The 17,390-nt window shown below is 47.3% G+C and overlaps 1 protein-coding gene across 2 annotated transcripts; it reads left to right on the forward strand.

Annotated features, from left to right (window-relative positions):
- The first annotated feature begins 4,745 nt into the window (after positions 1-4,745).
- On the forward strand, positions 4,746-16,689 carry PIP4K2C (phosphatidylinositol-5-phosphate 4-kinase type 2 gamma). 2 transcript variants are annotated; one of them, XM_014480095.2, is made up of 11 exons: positions 4,746-5,018; positions 7,911-8,008; positions 8,682-8,778; positions 9,152-9,295; positions 12,325-12,471; positions 12,660-12,698; positions 13,274-13,387; positions 14,081-14,348; positions 14,517-14,620; positions 14,808-14,907; positions 15,227-16,689. In XM_014480095.2, exons 1-10 carry the CDS (start codon positions 4,845-4,847, stop codon positions 14,886-14,888), a joined length of 1,266 nt encoding a protein of 421 aa, XP_014335581.2. In that variant the 5' UTR covers positions 4,746-4,844; the 3' UTR covers positions 14,889-14,907; positions 15,227-16,689. The 2 variants fall into 2 exon arrangements, with proteins under 2 accessions (XP_014335581.2, XP_014335580.2); XM_014480094.2 differs by having other exon boundaries at positions 14,808-16,689.
- Positions 16,690-17,390: the final 701 nt, after the last annotated feature.

Here is a 17,390-nt window from a genome sequence, read left to right on the forward strand (position 1 = left end):
TAACAGGCCAGGCACACACACAGGCAGAAAGGCATGAGAAGCAAGCAGTAGGAATGGGGGAGGAAGAGTTAGGGAAGGCCTGGGGGTGGAGGAGCAGGGGCTTGGGAGGGTGGCATCTGGTCGTTGGTATCAAACAAACAGCTTGTAAACCCAAGCTGGCCTAGATGCCACCCTGTTCCTGTTCAGTAGCCAGGCTGCAAGGTGGTTCCTCACAATTTCTTTCTCTTTCTTCCCCAGTTTCTAAGAGGGACTGAGGCCTCTTCTCTCAGCATGCTGCAAACCTGTGGTCTCTGATACTAACTCCCTCCCCAACAGCCCTTGTTGTTCGACTGTACTATGTTTGATGTCTTCTCTTACTCTGTATCTCTTTGTACCCTGTATCTATATATCAAAAGCTGCTGCTATGTCTCTCTCCTCTGTCTTACTCTCTAGTATCTAATGATGTATTTAGCAATTTCTAAGCATAGTATACCCTCCTCACTTGGGGCCATAGGGAGGAGGGTCAGTGTTTCTTCTCTCTCATATATGCGTCTCTCACACTGAGTGGTGTTAGTCATGGAGATGATTAAAAAAGGAAAATGGGAGCTAGAAGGCTGTGATCCTTCACAACACACACACACATACACACGCACACATGCATGCACACAAAGCCTTAAGCAGAAGAATGTCTTAGCATCATAAGATACAGAAATAGCCTCTTCCTCCCTCCTCTTCCACTTTTAGCACAGAGGAGGATAAGGTGGAAGGACTGCTTAAATTATACAGAGAATTTTCTTTAGACACCCCTCACCTGAACCGAGGGGTTCTGGGTGTGCACCTCTGCCCCTTGAAGTCTGCCTTTTGCCTCCTCCTTCCTATTCCCCCTGGAAAACCAAGAACATGGACTGTTCAAGGGACCACTTCCCTTTCTCCCTGAAACTCCTTTTGACATTCTCTACCCCAGAGCTCCTGACTAGAAGCCAAAGCTGCTTAAAATGATTTTGCAAAGTTAAGGAGGCCAACCTATTCCCAACAGTCTATCAGATGGTTGCTCACCTGTCCACAGGGATAGTTCTAGCCAAGCAGAAGCAGTAGGATTGCTTCTTTGGCTTTGGGGGTAAACAGGCTGGAAAATTCCTAAGTGTTTTTTGCCACAGCGATGAGCTGGATTCCTTTCTCTGTCCCATATTGGGCTGCATGTTCTTCCACGTCTCCACCTTTTGGTGTGGGGCTTCCAGTTCATTGGCAAAATAGCTATCTCGAAATGCCTTCCTTTCAGACTGGAGCCTGACTTTTCCCTGATGATATACATTAAATTTTTTTTTTCCCTAAGAATTCCTTCTATAATGTCCTTATCAGGCATTAAGTGCACTTTAAAGAAAGGGGCAGGGCAGCTTTTCCAGAGGTGGAGGAGCCCAAGGGCTGGACCCGGGATATGGGGGGCGGGGGGGCTCTCCTGCTCCCATGTAATTGACAGGATTATGGTTTTGTTTTCATATCCTTTCCTACCACATGGTGCTAAGGGGGCTTTCCAGGTAACTGCAGGGATGCAGAGTGGAGGTCACAAGCCAGTCCAAATCAAGAGAGAGTCCAGATAGCCTGTCTTATCTGGGATGGAAGAACAGGGTAGCAGACCACCCATCACCTAGTTTCTTAACCAGGAAAGAAAGCTCAGTGTGAGTGCCAGCTGGTAAATACAGGCTGTCATGGCCCATGACTCCGTCAAGGGAAGATGTCCTTTCTCCCTTTACCTGTTGGGCCTTTCAGCAACTAGAGAAATGCAGGGAAAAAAATATACCAGAGGGGTATGGAATAAATCCAAGGCGGTGATATTCAAATGTTTTTCAGAACCAATCTTATAATAGAACCCTGAAATAAAGAGTAACTAGAAGTGACGCAGAGCTGGGCACTTTGCATTTTTACTGTTTGATGGGAAATGGTTCATTAGTTGAGGAGCCCTTGAACGGTCCTAAGAGATCCTGAGGGTTCCTGTAGAGTAGTTTGAAAACCACTGCTCAGAGGAAAGGGATGTAATCTGGCTCCCCTGTCCCAAGCAAGGAGGGAAAGAGTGGGGTCAGTGAGCCACGCTGTCTCCAGACCCCGGTGAAGAGGAAGGAAGACTCCTGTGTACCTGGAGACTTGTGCTCATATTGGCCTGCAGGGCCCCCAAGACTCCAGTGGATTTTACGTACTCTTGCCACCAAATGATTCTCTTCAAACACAGAAGAAAATGTGAATGTGTCGGGCAGATGAGGAGAGAGGTGACAGAGGGAGCAGCCTTCTCTTGAGCAAGATGTAAGGGAAATAGAATTCACTTACGTAAATAAGGAACACACAAAGCCTTCACCAGAAGCTTCACTCGACCGTCCTCCTCCTTCCCCTCCCCTCACCCCCTCACCACCTTCCTTTCAGAGAGCCAGGGTCTCCACCTGGGGCACCTGGCCTGCTCACTCACTTCTGCCAAAATGTTGCATGCCAGCGTGGACGACAAACCAAACCGCACCAACCCCGTGTGTATTTACTTGATGTACATAGATATCTTTAAAATAAAATAAATTCAGTGATGACTCTCTGGTGTTGTAAATCTTTATCCCTCCCCAGTCTCCCTCCCTTCCCTGCAGGTGATGGCATTATGACAGTGTGGGACATTATGACAGTCTTCCAGGTGTTTTTCCATATAGTTACATGCAGGTTTCCCCTCCGCCCCACTTGACAATATATCCTAGAGATCTTTTCATGTCAATATACATGCTTACCTCACTAAAAAATATACATATATTTTTTCCACAAACTCACCCTATAATTTATTCAATCATTCCATGTTGGTGGACACCTATCCAGGTTTTCTGTAATTTTTAACAACAATGGGATCCTATTTTCTTCCTTGTTCTCCCACAGACCACCATGAGCCCCAGCATCAGTTCCATCCCTCCCTTGCCAAGAGCTCAATTCTCTAGGCTCAAGATTGTTCACCACAGTCCCACTTCAAACCCCCCACTCCAGGACACATCCCTTCCTGTTGTCCCTGCTCTCACTTAAAAGCTTCTGAGGTGAACAGAGAAAACCCCACAACTAAAACACTGGGGCAGTTAAAAACAAAGAGCCACAGAGCTAACCCAGACCTTGGTGCTGGCTTAACATTCCTTCTGTGTATCTCTGCTCTTTTCTCTCCCACTTCCCAGAGCAACTGGTTGAAACCCTCCCTCCTTAAATCCCTTCTTACTCGCCTCTCTTAGGCAACAACTTTGTCTGTTCTAAAGGGTAAATTAAGGTGATGGAGTGTGAAATTCTTCATTCCCTCCCCTCCAAACACACACACCTACACACTTCTATCTACACAGATCCCTTTTGTTTCTACTTTCTGACAAGTGATAAATCTCCCTTCTCTGGACTAAATCAAGGCCCTTCTAGATATTCTTTCTTAAGGTACTTACACAGACTTGATAGAGAAAATAAAAGCGATGCAGTCTTGGGCAGTTTGCATCTTCTTTGTTAACTTCTATTTTAATGATTTTGACTCTTCTCCTTGGTAAGGTCTCCCTAAAAAGCGTGTTTCACCATGTCTTCCCCTATAAGACACTCCCTGCCAGGTTTTCTCATAACCAAATTTCCTGAAAAAGTCTTAAGCTTTCCCTTCCCTCTTTCTCACTTCCTACTCATCCCTCAGCCCATCCTGATCTGGCTTTTGTTCTGCTGAAAGTGCTTTCCAAAGGTCACTAGTTGTGGGACTCCCCTGATAGTCCAGTGGTTGAGACTCTGCATTTCTACTGCAGAAGGCATGTGTTCAGTTCCCCTTCTGGGAACTGAGATTCCTCATGCTGCATAACACACCAACTAAGAAGAAAAATAAAAGCCCCTAGTTGCCAAAGACAACGGGGCACTTCCCCATTGTCTTGCACTGTCTTGCATCGCCTCTCCAGGACATTTGACACCGCTCTCCATTCGTTCCTTCTTGAAACTCAACTCCCTTGGCTTTTGTGACCCTGCTCTCCTGGCCCTTTTTATTTCTCTGGCCACCCCTTCTCAGTCTTCTCCCACTAGCCTCTCACATGCTGGTCTATGCCAGGGTTCAGTCATTGGACATTCCTTAGAGTTGTCATTCACGCCTACAGATTCCTCACAAAAATTAAACCCGTATTCCCAGCCCAGATCATTCTGCTGAACTCTGGGCCCAGATGTCCTGCTGCCCTCAGGTGCCCCAAACACTGTTAGGCAAAAGCCCGGGATTCATTCTCAGTGTCTCCCTCTCCCTCAAAGCCCACGTCCACTATGAATTTTACACACGTTATCAAACTGAACCTTTAGAGGCCATCCCCTTCTATCCCAATAGTCACTGTTTTAGTTTCTCACCTCGTGCCTAGACTTTTGCAATACTCTGGTCATCTTCCATAATGATGCCTGAGCGGTCTTTCTAAAAGCACAGAACCCACTTAAGGGATCTCCTACTTTTTAAACGAATGTTTTCAGGTTAGCCTCAGGCGGGAGGTTATTGCTAGAAACTGGGCAAAACTGGAAAGCGGCCACTTTAAAGCTACGAAGCCCTCGACCATAGGGTTAAATCGGTCTAGCCCAAGCAGCAACCCCAACGCCTGGATAACTGGTCTGGGCTTCGCGGACCGCTCGCAGCCCTCAAGGGAAAAGGTTTCCGCGCGACTCCCCGTCGTCAGGTGAGCCCACCCACCGCGCAGGCGTCGGGGCGCGCGGGCCACCAGCAGGGGGCGGAGTCAACCTACCCCGCCCTGCTCTCGCGCCAGCGGGCCAGCCTCCGGTCACGTGACGGCGGCGCAGGTGAGCGCCGCTTCCGGGGTCGGGAACCTGCATCGCAGACGGTTCAAGCTTCCACTCGGTCGGGTTCCCGGGAGACTATGGCGTCCTCCTCGGTCCCGCCGACCGCTGTATCGGCGGCGACAGCGGCCCCCGGCGCGGGTTTCGGCTTCGCCTCCAAAACCAAGAAGAAGCATTTCGTGCAGCAGAAGGTGAAGGTGTTCCGGGCGGCCGACCCGCTGGTGGGCGTGTTCCTGTGGGGCGTAGCCCATTCGGTGAGACCCTGCCCCGGCCCCGCTGTGGCCCTGTCCTAACCCCTCAGCTCCTCCGGGCGTGTCTGTTCCCAGGCTCCCGCTTCCGGAGCCCATCGCGCTGCCACTTTTCCACCAGGCTGTCCCGGTCCCTGCCCACCTACCCTCAGGTGTCCTTCCCCACCATACCTTCTTGCTGTAAAGCTTTTTTTTTTTTTTTCTATTTTAACGTAGGCTTTGTCTCTTCCTCCGCCCTTTACTCCTCCACTCTGTTTCCTTCTTTTTCGTATGAAATCCAGCTCCCTGCCTCCTCCCAGTCAGTTCCAGCTTCAGCCCCAGGCCACGGAGCCCGGCCGGGACCTGGCTCCATCTGGAAGGACTTTAGAGGGAGTGACTGTAATAGATTGGTGGCGGTGAGGTCCCCGGTGAGAGAGTGCGCGTAGAAGGGGAGCGGGAAGAGTAACTGAAAGGAAGTAACTGTTTGTTTACTCTCCTTTGCACCTTGCTTTCCAGCCGCCTTCCTTGATTTTGGAACCTTGGTTCTGAGGGGAAGCTCCAGGCTTCCTGGATCTTCTAATCCTGCATGTCCGTTTCCCTTCCAGAGGTACAGCATTTCAGGGAGGCTACCCTGCCCTGAGCCTAGTGGTTGCACTCAGTCAGCACTTGATGTGTATAAGCCTTTGGTCTTACCTGCACCCTTTTGCTGGCTGGAGTAATGGTATTTGATGTAACTGAAGGTCATCTTTGAATGAAGAGTTGGCTCAGGAGTTCTGGTGGACATGATGGTGCTGAACTTTAGAATCAGGGAGCTGTTTAGACGGTCGGCTTGGGAATCAGGAGGAGACCAGAGAGGCCACCGCATCTCTGGTTCCTCAAGATACCTCAAGTGAAGAAAGCACAGCCATTGCCCTCCCTTTTCTCATGGCTGGAGTGGGAGGAGTGCAGTGATCTTGAATGTGACACCAAAATTTTAAAAATTCAATTTCCTTGAAACATTATAGTCATATGGAGTGTTGTATTATAGCCATCATATAGTGTTGTGGAGATGGAAGGGGATGGGGAAGAATACAGTTTTTGTCATTCTTAGTTTGGGGCTTAGGAAGTTATATGGGGTCTATCAGCTCCCTTTTGCATTTGTAGTCCCCAGGTCCCTGGATGGTAATGTCTTATCGGAGAGTATTCAGTCTACACCACTTGGTATGGGCAAGGCTAATGGAGGTAGGGCTTCCTCTCTTATTACTCATCCATCCATCCCTTTGGGAAGCTTGAGAAGGAGGGTTTTCCTTTGATAAAGATTGGGGAAATTACACAGAAGACCTGCCTCAGCTTCCCTAAATATGTCTACTTTAGTCCCAACACCCCACCTCCAGCCAGCACACATTTACTTAAAGGGTCTGGAATGGAGAAATTCCTTGAACATATGTCCTAGTGATGAGTCAGCCTGCTTACCAGCAGGTGGCGAGGAGGGGGCCATGAAGAACTATAGCTGAATTTTAGGCTGGAAATCTCTAGTGGCTTCTTCTTTTTTTTTTTTTTTCTGGAGGAATATGTTCTATCTTTTTCTACTGAGAATGAGAGGAGCTGGTTTTTCATGGCAGCGTATGGGATTTAGGTTAGACTGAATTTCTGTTGAATGATCAAGTAAGAAAAGGCAAGGCATCCATTTATTCGGTTAATAAACACTTGGGGACCACTGTGTGCCAGACATTGTGCTAGTCACCTGAGAGATGTAGATGATGAGAACTGGTCCCTATGAGAGCTCACAGCCCAGGTGGGGAGCTCATATAAACTAGCTGTTAGAGTCAAGTGAGAAGTGGACTACTAAGGCTTCGTGAAAGATACTGTGGCACCCTTATTAGTCACTGGGGAGAAAGCACATCTCCTGAGCATTTCTTGGTACAGGAACCCCCCTTCCACCCTGATATTAGCAGACTGCTGATTCTTGGGGCTGAGGAGAGCATGTGGTGCTTGCATGCTTTGGGCTGTGGGTTGGCTTTACTTTAGTGAACAAACAAGCTCATATCCTCTGCCTGCCCACATTCCCTCAGAAATTTTTCTCTTACCTTACATACAGGCAGGTGGGGACCTACTCAGAGAACTGGGGCAGAGTGGTCTGGAAGAACAGATCCTGTTTGTAAGAAGATGCCTCCTTCAGGATATGGACATTTCGTTCTTGCTGCTGTTGACCCCTCAGAGTCCCATTAACTCTCTGTACTTTGAAGATGTCTTTTGTTTTGTTTCCAGTGGAGCATGGAAATGTTTGTCTTGAATGTCTTGAGTCTGCTGAGGGTTTTTTTTTTTTTTCTAGAATTTCTCACAGCTTTAAAAATAATCCAGAGTTGCTTACAGAGTTTGCCTAATATAAAATGACTGTTGTGAGCATGAAGTTCCACGGGGGCGGGAGTGTGAGGGGCCATGTGTGAGGGTTGCTTGCTGCAGGCCTCGCTGGGCAGCAGAAGACAGCATATACTCACCTTTGTCAGGCATATGCGTAACCAGGGTATTTAAAGGAATGAGGTGGTTGTTGTTTAGTTGCCCAGTTGTGTCTGACTCTGTGATCTCATGGACTGCAGCACTCCAGGCCTCCCTGTCTGTCATCTCCTCATGGACTGCAGTATGTCAGACCTCCCTGTCCACCGTCTCCCAGAGTTTTCTCATGTTCATATTCATTGCATCGGTGATGCCATCTAGCCATCTAATCCCCAGACGCCCTTTTCTCCCTCTGCCCTCAGTCTTTCCCAGCACCAGGGACTTTTCCAATGAGTCGTCTTTTTGCATCAGATGACCAAAATACTGGAGCTTCAGCTTCAGCAGCAGTCCTTCCAGTGACCCTTTTCTGACTCTTTCCCAGACAGTATATAAGTAGCTCTCCACACACCTCCTCACTGCCTTCCCATTCTTATTCTGACTGATCAGATCAATGAGCTCAGCCAGGTGCCTCCCCCGGTGATGCTGCTGCCAGATGACTTTAAGGCTAGCTCCAAGATCAAGGTCAACAATCACCTTTTCCACAGGTATGTGGGAATCCCTGCTCTTCTTTTGTCAGCCTTCCTAGAAAAGAGAAGAAATCATTTTAAGAGTTAAGGTTGAATGAGTTGAAGGTTTTAGATTTAGAAGGCAACTTACAAGTTCTTACTTTATTGCTTAAACTTCTTCCCAATGCAGAAATTCAGTATTTTTTAAAGAAACCACTAAAATAATTTCCAGTGTTCCCTACACACTTATCTACATGTACTAGTTTTCCTTTCCTCAAGCCTGAAAATTCCACAGTGTAAATACATGTAGTTGTCATTACCATACTTCTGAGAGGTACTCCCTGAAAGAAATACCTGAATCCTATACGCCCTCCTAATATCAGAAGGTAGTATTCAAAACCTGTTACTGATTTAAGGATGTCTCTGACTTGCTTGAGATTTGGGAAATGCTGCTGTTTGGATGGGCAGTAGATCCTGGCTCTACTTAAGCCACTTACCAGTCATGTGGTTTAAGCAGGTCACTCAGCCACCCTAAGCCAGTCTCTGTTTCTATAAGACGGGAATAACACACTTATAAAAGACGTCACATGGGTTCTATGAGAATCAAATAAGATAATATGTGTGAAGGTGTTTTATAAACTGTCAAGCCCTTTATAAATGTAAGATAATATTGTTACTTTGTTTTCTTATCTTGAAAAAACCCCTATTGCAGGGAAAATCTGCCCAGTCATTTCAAGTTCAAGGAATATTGTCCCCAAGTCTTCAGGAACCTGCGTGATCGATTTGGTATTGATGACCAGGATTACTTGGTGAGTGTCCATTTTGGGGAAAGAGTAGGCCTTTCTCCCTAACAAGGGGATTCCTTGGAACAGTAATGTTTGGAGAAATGAGGACCTTCACAGGTATTATTTACCTTTTTGTGGTCATTACTATCCTGTGGTTAGGCATCTTCAAAAATCTGAAGAAAGGTATAAAGCCCGTCCTTGGGGAGAAATGCAGATGCATTAAAAATTTTGCTGCTCATTTCATTCAGTCTATATATGGACACTGGATTTAGAACCCTTTTTCATCCTCTTATGCCAAGGTTTTATCTACTTTCAAATGTGTTCAGTTGACCACTGTCCTATGCATTTATATATAAAGGGGGAGGAAAAGAGCTCCTAGCCTCTTCTGTGTCCCTAGGTATCCCTTACCCGAAGTCCCCCAACTGAAAGTGAAGGCAGTGATGGTCGCTTCCTTATCTCCTATGATCGGACTCTGGTCATCAAAGAAGTATCCAGTGAGGACATTGCTGACATGCATAGCAACCTGTCCAACTACCACCAGGTCAGACCTCTCTCAGCCTCACTCTTCCCTTCCCCTCCCTACTCATTGCTCAGCTTCAGAGCACTTGGGAGACTTCCTATCCCTCTTCCTCCCTATATAGCCTATAGCACTCAACATCATGTTTTTGAAAAACAAGGCATTTCAAAAAGAGAGCCTTCACATACCTATTTGTGTTTGATTAAATAAGAGTTTAGACATCTTCCTTCTCATTTGGTGCTTCTAATCTAAAGCCACTGTGAATTGATAGATACAAAAAGGGTACGTGAATAGCAAAGTATAAATTTCAGACTAAGTCAGAGTTAGATGAAGTGCCAACATCAGATGTACTATCAGGAATAAATGCAGTTTGGGGAGAAAACCACGGTGATTATACCATTGGGATAGATTGGAGGGAAGAAGCCATGATCATAACCAGCCCTAAGTGAGATTAGGGAAGCTATTCTGTCTGAGCAAATGAATTTGGAATATGAAGTTTCTGGAATATTTTGGGAATAAAAAAGACCTGAATATCTTTCTACTGGAGGAAAATCTCACCAAAATCAATGAGCAAGGAATAAATGAAAGACTCTAAAAGAGTTTTTGGTTATTCAACAGCTAACCTATGTCTGTTGTTATTAGGTCCTATGTCAGACAGTAAAGAAAGAGGTGAATGAAATGGCTGTGGCCGTTGAGGATCTCTTGTTCTAATGGCAGAGACTGGTAAGCTAGCATTAGTTAAACACACGACACGATGTGTGCAGGCAGTGGAGGTATGTATAGAATGCTCTGGGTGGGTAGAGGAAGAGCATCCCAGCTCACCTGGAGCAAGGGGTGTATCTGGCAGGCTCAAGGAGAGGTTTTAGAGGGAGTATCCTAGAGTTGATTCATGCATGACTAGTGGGGACCAGGCATTGGACATGGTGGAAGAGAGCACTCTAGGCAAAGGAAAGCAGCACTTGTATAGGCACAGAGCCATGCATGAGCTTGATGTTGCGGAACTGCAAGAAATTCAGTGCGACCAGGATGAGGTATTGAGGTAAAGACAGTTAGGCAGGAGCCAGGCAGTGAGGGCTTTATAAGCCACACAGAGTTTGGGCTTTATCCTGAAAGGTGGTTTGCAGCAGAGTGATGTATATGTCATTTAGAAATAGCCCTGTGTCAGAATTTTAGAGAATGGATCATAGAGGGGAAATACTGAGAGTGGAGATACCAGTGAGAAGTTAAGTGTTATAGTCCAGGTGAGAAATGACATGGGCCTGGAAGGGTGATGGTAGTGGAGGTGGAAAGGAAGACCTTTGGGAGAATTGCAGGAATTAAGGCAAAGGGGCTCCAAATTCCTGGGTGCCCCGTTGGGAAGCAGGAAAAGAAACAGGTCTTTGGAAGGAAGACAATTCTGATTTAGGCGTGTTGAGTTTCTGATTTCTACAGTTCATCCGGATACAGATGTCCTGTGAGTGGTTGGGGTATGGAGTTCGGGAGAAAGAATCAAATATCTTTCTAATTTTAGATTTCTTTATAGTCTAGATTTCAGAGCTACAGGTAAGTAGATGGTACTTATCACCATGAATATAGATAAGATTATGGAAATGTAGAGTGAAATGAAAAGAAGGTTGAGGACAGAAACTTAGGCAAGTAAAGAGTCCATAAAAGAGACTAAGGGATGTTTTTGTTTTTTTTTTTTAACATGATTGCCAAGTTTAATTCAACAGCTCCACTAACTCCTGCCTTGTAAAAATAACAGAATGCTCCTCTCTGAGGTACACTGTGATGTGAGGCCAGGTTTGTTGTTTTTGATATAGCTCTACAAAAAAGTTGACGTGAAATGCACATAAAAAAAGTTTTAAGGTTTAAAAAATACAGACTAGTAATTTATCAATACACCTTGGAGGTTGAGAATAGGATACTAAGATTTAATAAATCTTCAAATACAGGCAGTCCCCAACATACAGAGCATTTTCCAAATACAAATGGCCTCTCCCATCAGGTTTAAAGGAGCAAAAGCCTTTTCTTCTGCTCCTCCAAGTGACTAGACTACCCAGGCTCTCTAAACCCACAACCACGACCCCAAGGAAGGAAAAGAGGAGGGGAGATGGGGACCAAGTAAGGCCACGTGGTCACTGCTGCCCAGAGACTCTGTTGTGGTTGTTTTTCCTCCTTCCCCCAGGCCTTGGTCCCCAGCTCTGCCCCAGAAGTCCTTGCCAGGGGACAAATCTAGAGAGCTCCTACCCTCATGTGACCGGTGAGGCTGAGGCTGAAGCCCCAAGGGCCAGCACCACATTTGGGTCTTCTTGGTTGGAGCTGTTGGATGCTGTTAATGATTTATGCCCTACTTCATTCCACATAGGATTTGAGGACAGAGGAGTGGTGTGATGGGAGCTCAGGCTGGTCAGTAGTATCAAGTACCAGCCAGTTGAAATATGACAATGACAAGATGCCTGTTTGAGTTGGCAACTGAGGGATTTGAGGCAGTGAAGAATAGAGAAATTTCCAAGGAGAAATGAGAGTATAATCTGATTTCATTGGTTTGAGGTATGAATGAGAGAAAATGGACTGATAGCTGACTAATTTTCTGAGAAGGTTGGCTATGAAGAACAAGGCAGCAACACAGAGATGGTAGCACTTAAAAGGGGATTTTTTTAGGAATCCAAATTACAGGCCATCATGCAAACGTTTTTATTGTGGGAATCTAGCCCACCAAGAAATATTAGCCTAGGTAAAATCATTCTGTTGATGTAATTTCTGCTCCTGGTTCTATGAATAAAGAGGGTCAAAAACAAGGATAACAACACCTACCTTCCCCATCTCAAAGAATGATAAAGATCAAAGGAGAGAAGGCACTTTAAGAGATAATATACATCTGGGATAAATCAGAGGAGATGAGGATTCAGAAACTGCCTGGATAACCTGGGGCATCTTCAGAAAGCCCCACACCACTTCTGACCTATAACCTGTCTATGTGAAGTTTTGTGGCTCCCTATGGAATAGGAGCACTTGAATTCCCATCCCTGAGCTGTTCATCTCTCCTGCTTCCTCCCTCCCTCCTACCCCAGTACATTGTGAAATGTCATGGCAACACATTGCTGCCCCAGTTCCTGGGGATGTACCGGGTTAGCGTGGACAGTGAAGACAGCTACATGCTCGTGATGCGCAACATGTTTAGCCACCGTCTTCCTGTGCACAGGAAGTATGACCTCAAGGTAAGGAGAGGAGGCGAGTGCTGAAGGGGAGACTCCTGATGGCCTGAGGCGGGGAAAGGCCAGGGAGGGCACTGGATGATTCATCTTAAAGGAAAGAAGGCTGTGGGTTCGAGGACTTGTCTTAGGAGGTAGGTTCCGACTGTTCCTTTAGCCTTTTCTGCTGACTTGGTCTTTGGATCTCTCCACAGGGCTCCCTAGTGTCCCGGGAAGCCAGCGATAAGGAGAAGGTGATATAATTCTAGATGACAGGGTGTGAGGGGTGGGGGAGGGCAGGTGAAAGGGATCTTCTTAGGATAAAGAGGTAGGGATCCTTGGATATTAATTCTTATCTTAAACCACCAAAAAAGAGAAATGTAAACTTTTCCTGATCCAGGGACTTTTTGGAAGGGGCAGTGGGAAGGGCCTTTTTGTCACCGTCTTGGATTTGGGAATGGGTGAAAATGCCAGACTTCAAGAGCAAAATGCTCACTGACCACCTCCCATTCTGAGCTTTCATTCAAGCCAGCTGTCTGTGCTTAAGAAGAAGAAAGAAAAGTCAGAATGGAATGTGTGAACTGAAAACCCTAGGTAGAAAGTAGTGGGGTGTGATTTGGGATACAGATGCAGTGACTAAGTCTGGGGTCACCACTAGAGGCAAGAACAGACTCTGGGCAGCCTCCCAGTGTAAAGTCAAGTGAGAGGGGTGGCCCCTCTCCCCTAGGGGCCCCAGAGCGAGAGACTGAGCCCTACATAGAGCAGGGTTCACTGGCTGAGATGGTAGGGGAGGACTGTATTCCCAAGATGTCCCTTTACCTGTTCTCAGGTTAAGGAACTGCCCACGCTTAAGGATATGGACTTTCTCAACAAGAACCAGAAAGTTTATATTGGTGAAGAGGAGAAGAAAGTCTTTCTAGAGAAGCTAAAGAGAGATGTGGAGGTGATGATTGGGGTGCTCTGGGAAATGACTTTGCTTCTGTTTTTTGCTTCCCCCTGGGCAGCTGTCCATTTACAATATGAGGGAACTCATCCCCTTCCCTTGGGGCTCTCTGCCTATAGGGGATTTGGGCTTCCCTGATCAGTTGGTAAAGAATCCACCTGCAAGCAGGAGACCCTGGTTTGATTCCTAGGTTGGGAAGATCTGCTGGAGAAGGGATAGGCTACCCACTCCAGTATTCTTGGGCTTCCCTTGTGGCTCAGCTGGTAAAGAATCCACCTGCAATGTGGGAGACCTGGGTTCAATCCCTGGGTTGAGAAGGTACCCTGGAGAAGGGAACTGGCTACCCACTCCAGTATTCTGGCCTAGAGAATTCCATGGACTGTATAGTCCGTGGGGCCCCAAAGAGTTGGACAAGACTGAGCAACTTTGACTTTCATGAAAACCTAGAGGTGACCTTTGGAGGGGGTGGCTGGTATGAACTGAAAGAATGATCTTAAAAGAATTCTTTAAAAAACAATGATCTGAGATACCAGGATATTTAGGCAATAAAGGGCAATGGTATGCTCCCAACCCTCCGTATTTACATTTCCTTTCCCCAGGAGGGCCCTGGATAGTCAGAGAGGGAGGTATAAGGGTGGTACATGGGAATGGAGAGAGCCACCTGGGGGTTCTGACCTGCCAGTGGGGTCTCAGTTCCTAGTGCAGCTGAAGATCATGGACTACAGCCTTCTTCTGGGTATCCACGACATCATTCGGGGCTCTGAGCCGGAGGAGGACGGGCCGGTGCGGGAGGAGGAGTCAGAGGGGGATGGGGACTGTGGCCTTACTGGGCCTCCCGCTCCGGTGGGCTCCTATGGCACTTCCCCTGAGGGTATCGGCGGCTACATCCATTCCCACCGGCCCCTGGGCCCTGGAGAGTTTGAATCCTTCATCGATGTCTATGCCATCCGGAGTGCTGAAGGTGAGAGAGAGTCTGGAAATTTTAAGGGCAGGGAGGGTAGTCCCTGGGGGACAGAGACCAGGGTGGTGGATGGAGAGGCTGGTTAGCTTTTCAGAAGAAATCTGACTGGTTCCTGAGGGGAGGGAATTGGGACTATACTTGGTCTTCATCGCTGGTCTCTCTCCCCAGGGGCCCCTCAGAAGGAGGTATATTTTATGGGCCTCATTGACATCCTGACACAGTATGATGCCAAGAAGAAAGCAGCTCACGCAGCCAAAACTGTCAAGCATGGGGTGAGGGTTCCCTGAAGCCTTTCCTTTCCTGTCTTGACTATTCAAGAGCCTCTTGTGCCAGAGCAGTGGGGTGGCAGAAGGGTGAAGGGCTGGGTATGGAAATGGTTGGGAGTGGGAAGAAGGGGAGGGCAGGGAGCGGGGGAGGGCTGTGGGGACTGACACCCTGTTCCACACCTTCCTCTCACAGGCGGGGGCAGAGATCTCTACTGTCCATCCTGAGCAATATGCTAAGCGATTCCTGGATTTTATTACCAACATCTTTGCCTAAGAGACTGCCTGACTTCATGGTGACTGCTGCTCTATGTGTCCGGTGGTTGGGGTCTGAGAGGCATGGGGGAATTGTGGATGTTTTGGCCACTAACTTCTCTTCCTCTTTTGCTAACTTCAGGCTACAGTCTGCTTCCATCCAAATAATTCCATCTTGTTGAGTAGGCTCTTCTTGGCCCTCAGAAATACCGATACATTGTTTTCCCTCCCCTTCCTTCCCTTTTCTCCCTTCCCTCTTTCCTTTCCCCACCAAGTCGCTTGCTTCATTAGAGTGTTTACTATCGACTCTCTCCCAAGTGCCTTGATCTTTGTAAAATGTCCTGTTGTTTTCCATAACAGAGGAGGAGCTGGGGGAAGGGGGTTGTTGGCCATCTTCAAGACCTGACTGGACAGATGGACCTGGCTCAAGCAACTTACTCTGGATGCACTTTGCTGTGTGGGATGAACTAAGAGTATCTGAATTTTGCTGATAACTTTATAGAACTTGTTGTGGCATGCTTCCTTCCTAATAGGCCCTGGGATGGAAGATTTTCAAGACACTACAGATGTGGGTGCCAGCATGCACACACACATTAGGATATGGCCAGTCTTACCCAGCTGGGGTGGAGAGTGATTGGTGGGCTGGCAGCTTGTGGAGGTGGGACCTATGAGGACTCCTGTGATTATTTAGGGAATTGGAAGTCTCTGTTGAGGGTTGACTACTCCAATCTCTTCCCTCACTCCACCTACCCTCACTAAAGATGGCCACAGTGTTGAATCCTGGGTGAAGCTGTTTGACTAATGCTGCTCTTCACCAGGATCTCACATCCTTCCTAGGGCCAGATCCCTTCAGTGGGGGTGTGGTCAGTTCTGGAGGCTGGACGGATGAGCCAAGGGAGTAAGGTTCACTCCCTGTGTTGAATTTCCTTTCTTCATGTCTAGCCATCCCGGAGGTTTTAGTCCCAGCAGAAGGGAATACCTCTACTTGGGTTAACCCTGGTCATCTCAAGAGAATGGAAGTCTCACATGGGGGAGCGTCCTCCACTCCCTGAAAGTATGCCCCTTCCTCCCCTGCCCCTTCTCAAACCCTTTTCCCAGTTGGATTTGTTATTCTGTTCTTTTCTGTCCATCTTAACTGCTACTGTGTCTCCCAGGGGACAGATGGCCCTCTTTGTCATCTTCACTCTCCACCCCCAGAGAGGAGTCAGAGCCATAACTCAGTCACCCAGCTCCCTCCAAAGAGAGTTGAGCTGATGCATGATATTCTCAGAATGCAATGGACCCTGATGAGCTGGGATAGTTCCCTTCCCCACAATTCCTCTGGGGCTCAGGCAGCCATTTTTGTGATCCTGCATCTCCCCTGAGGCTTCTGCATTTCTCTGGAACACAAAGATGGGGTACCAGCAAGTGGCCTCTAGGGATACAAAGACTCTCCTCTGTATCTGACTGGACTGATCTGTCTCATAAGAAGTCATGAGGTCATAAAGGAGAATTCCTCCTGCCCCTCCATCTTCTCCAAAGGAAGTAACGAGGAGTCCCCGGTTGAGGATTGGAGCCCCTATAAAATTTTCCTGGCAGGAGCCTCATGAATCTTTTTCATTCCACCGTCTACCTTTCCCTTGTTGAATGCAATAAAACTCCATGACACCAGCAACTTTGTTTAGAAATGGGTTTTCTGACCCATTTCTGGCTGATGTATTCATAAGCATTATGGTTTTCATTTGTTGCTTCTGTTTTTCATCTTTTTTTGTTTTATTAATAAAAAGATCTCATGTATTTACTCCCATTGCTGTCACTATAAGGAAAATAAATTATTGAACTCAGTTTCCTTCAAAGAAATTCTTTTTCTCCCCCACTCCTCTTTTTTGGAAGCCTGGGCTTAGGGGTGTAGTGACAAGTAAAGAACTCTGATCTTTAAGGTGTTGGGTCCCTAAGGATGTGGGTTTCAAGATAGATGGCTGTGAGCTTAAAAGGTGGCAAGGAGTGTGCATGGGAATGGAAGACATTCCCCAGTTTTGCATGAGTCAGCTACAGGGGGGCCAGGGACAAATGAGGTGATGTGCCCCCCCCCCTTTCCCCAGGGTTCTGGGCTAGATCACATTCACATCTCTAAAGGTGAGCGAGTCTTAACAGCACCAAGCACACAGGAGCTAAAGGAGAAGGAATCCAGTGTTTCCCCAGGCTTCCTGGGAAAGATGTCCTTTGTGTGGAGGACAGGAAGAGTACATCAGGGTCCTGGGAAAGTAAAGAAGGAAGTGACCAGCCATCCAGCTTGGAGAGGGAGTGAAGAAAGTGGGTGGATCAGCAGAGCTTGTTGCCAGTCTGAGAAATCCATCCAGTACTGTTTGGCCAAGGAGGTCTTCTGACCGTTGGAAAAACCTGGCTTGATGTGGCCCCAGGGAAGTGAGTTGGACTGGGGGCGGAGACTGCTGGCTCTGATGTGGGAAGCAGAAGAGGGTCTGTTCCCACCCCCCTCGCTTTGTGAGTTTTTAACTCTGTTTCGACCATAGACTTGATACCATCA

The sequence above is a fragment of the Bos mutus genome, chromosome 5, assembly GCF_027580195.1.
Source record: "Bos mutus isolate GX-2022 chromosome 5, NWIPB_WYAK_1.1, whole genome shotgun sequence".
NCBI classification, from domain to species: domain Eukaryota; kingdom Metazoa; phylum Chordata; class Mammalia; order Artiodactyla; family Bovidae; genus Bos; species Bos mutus.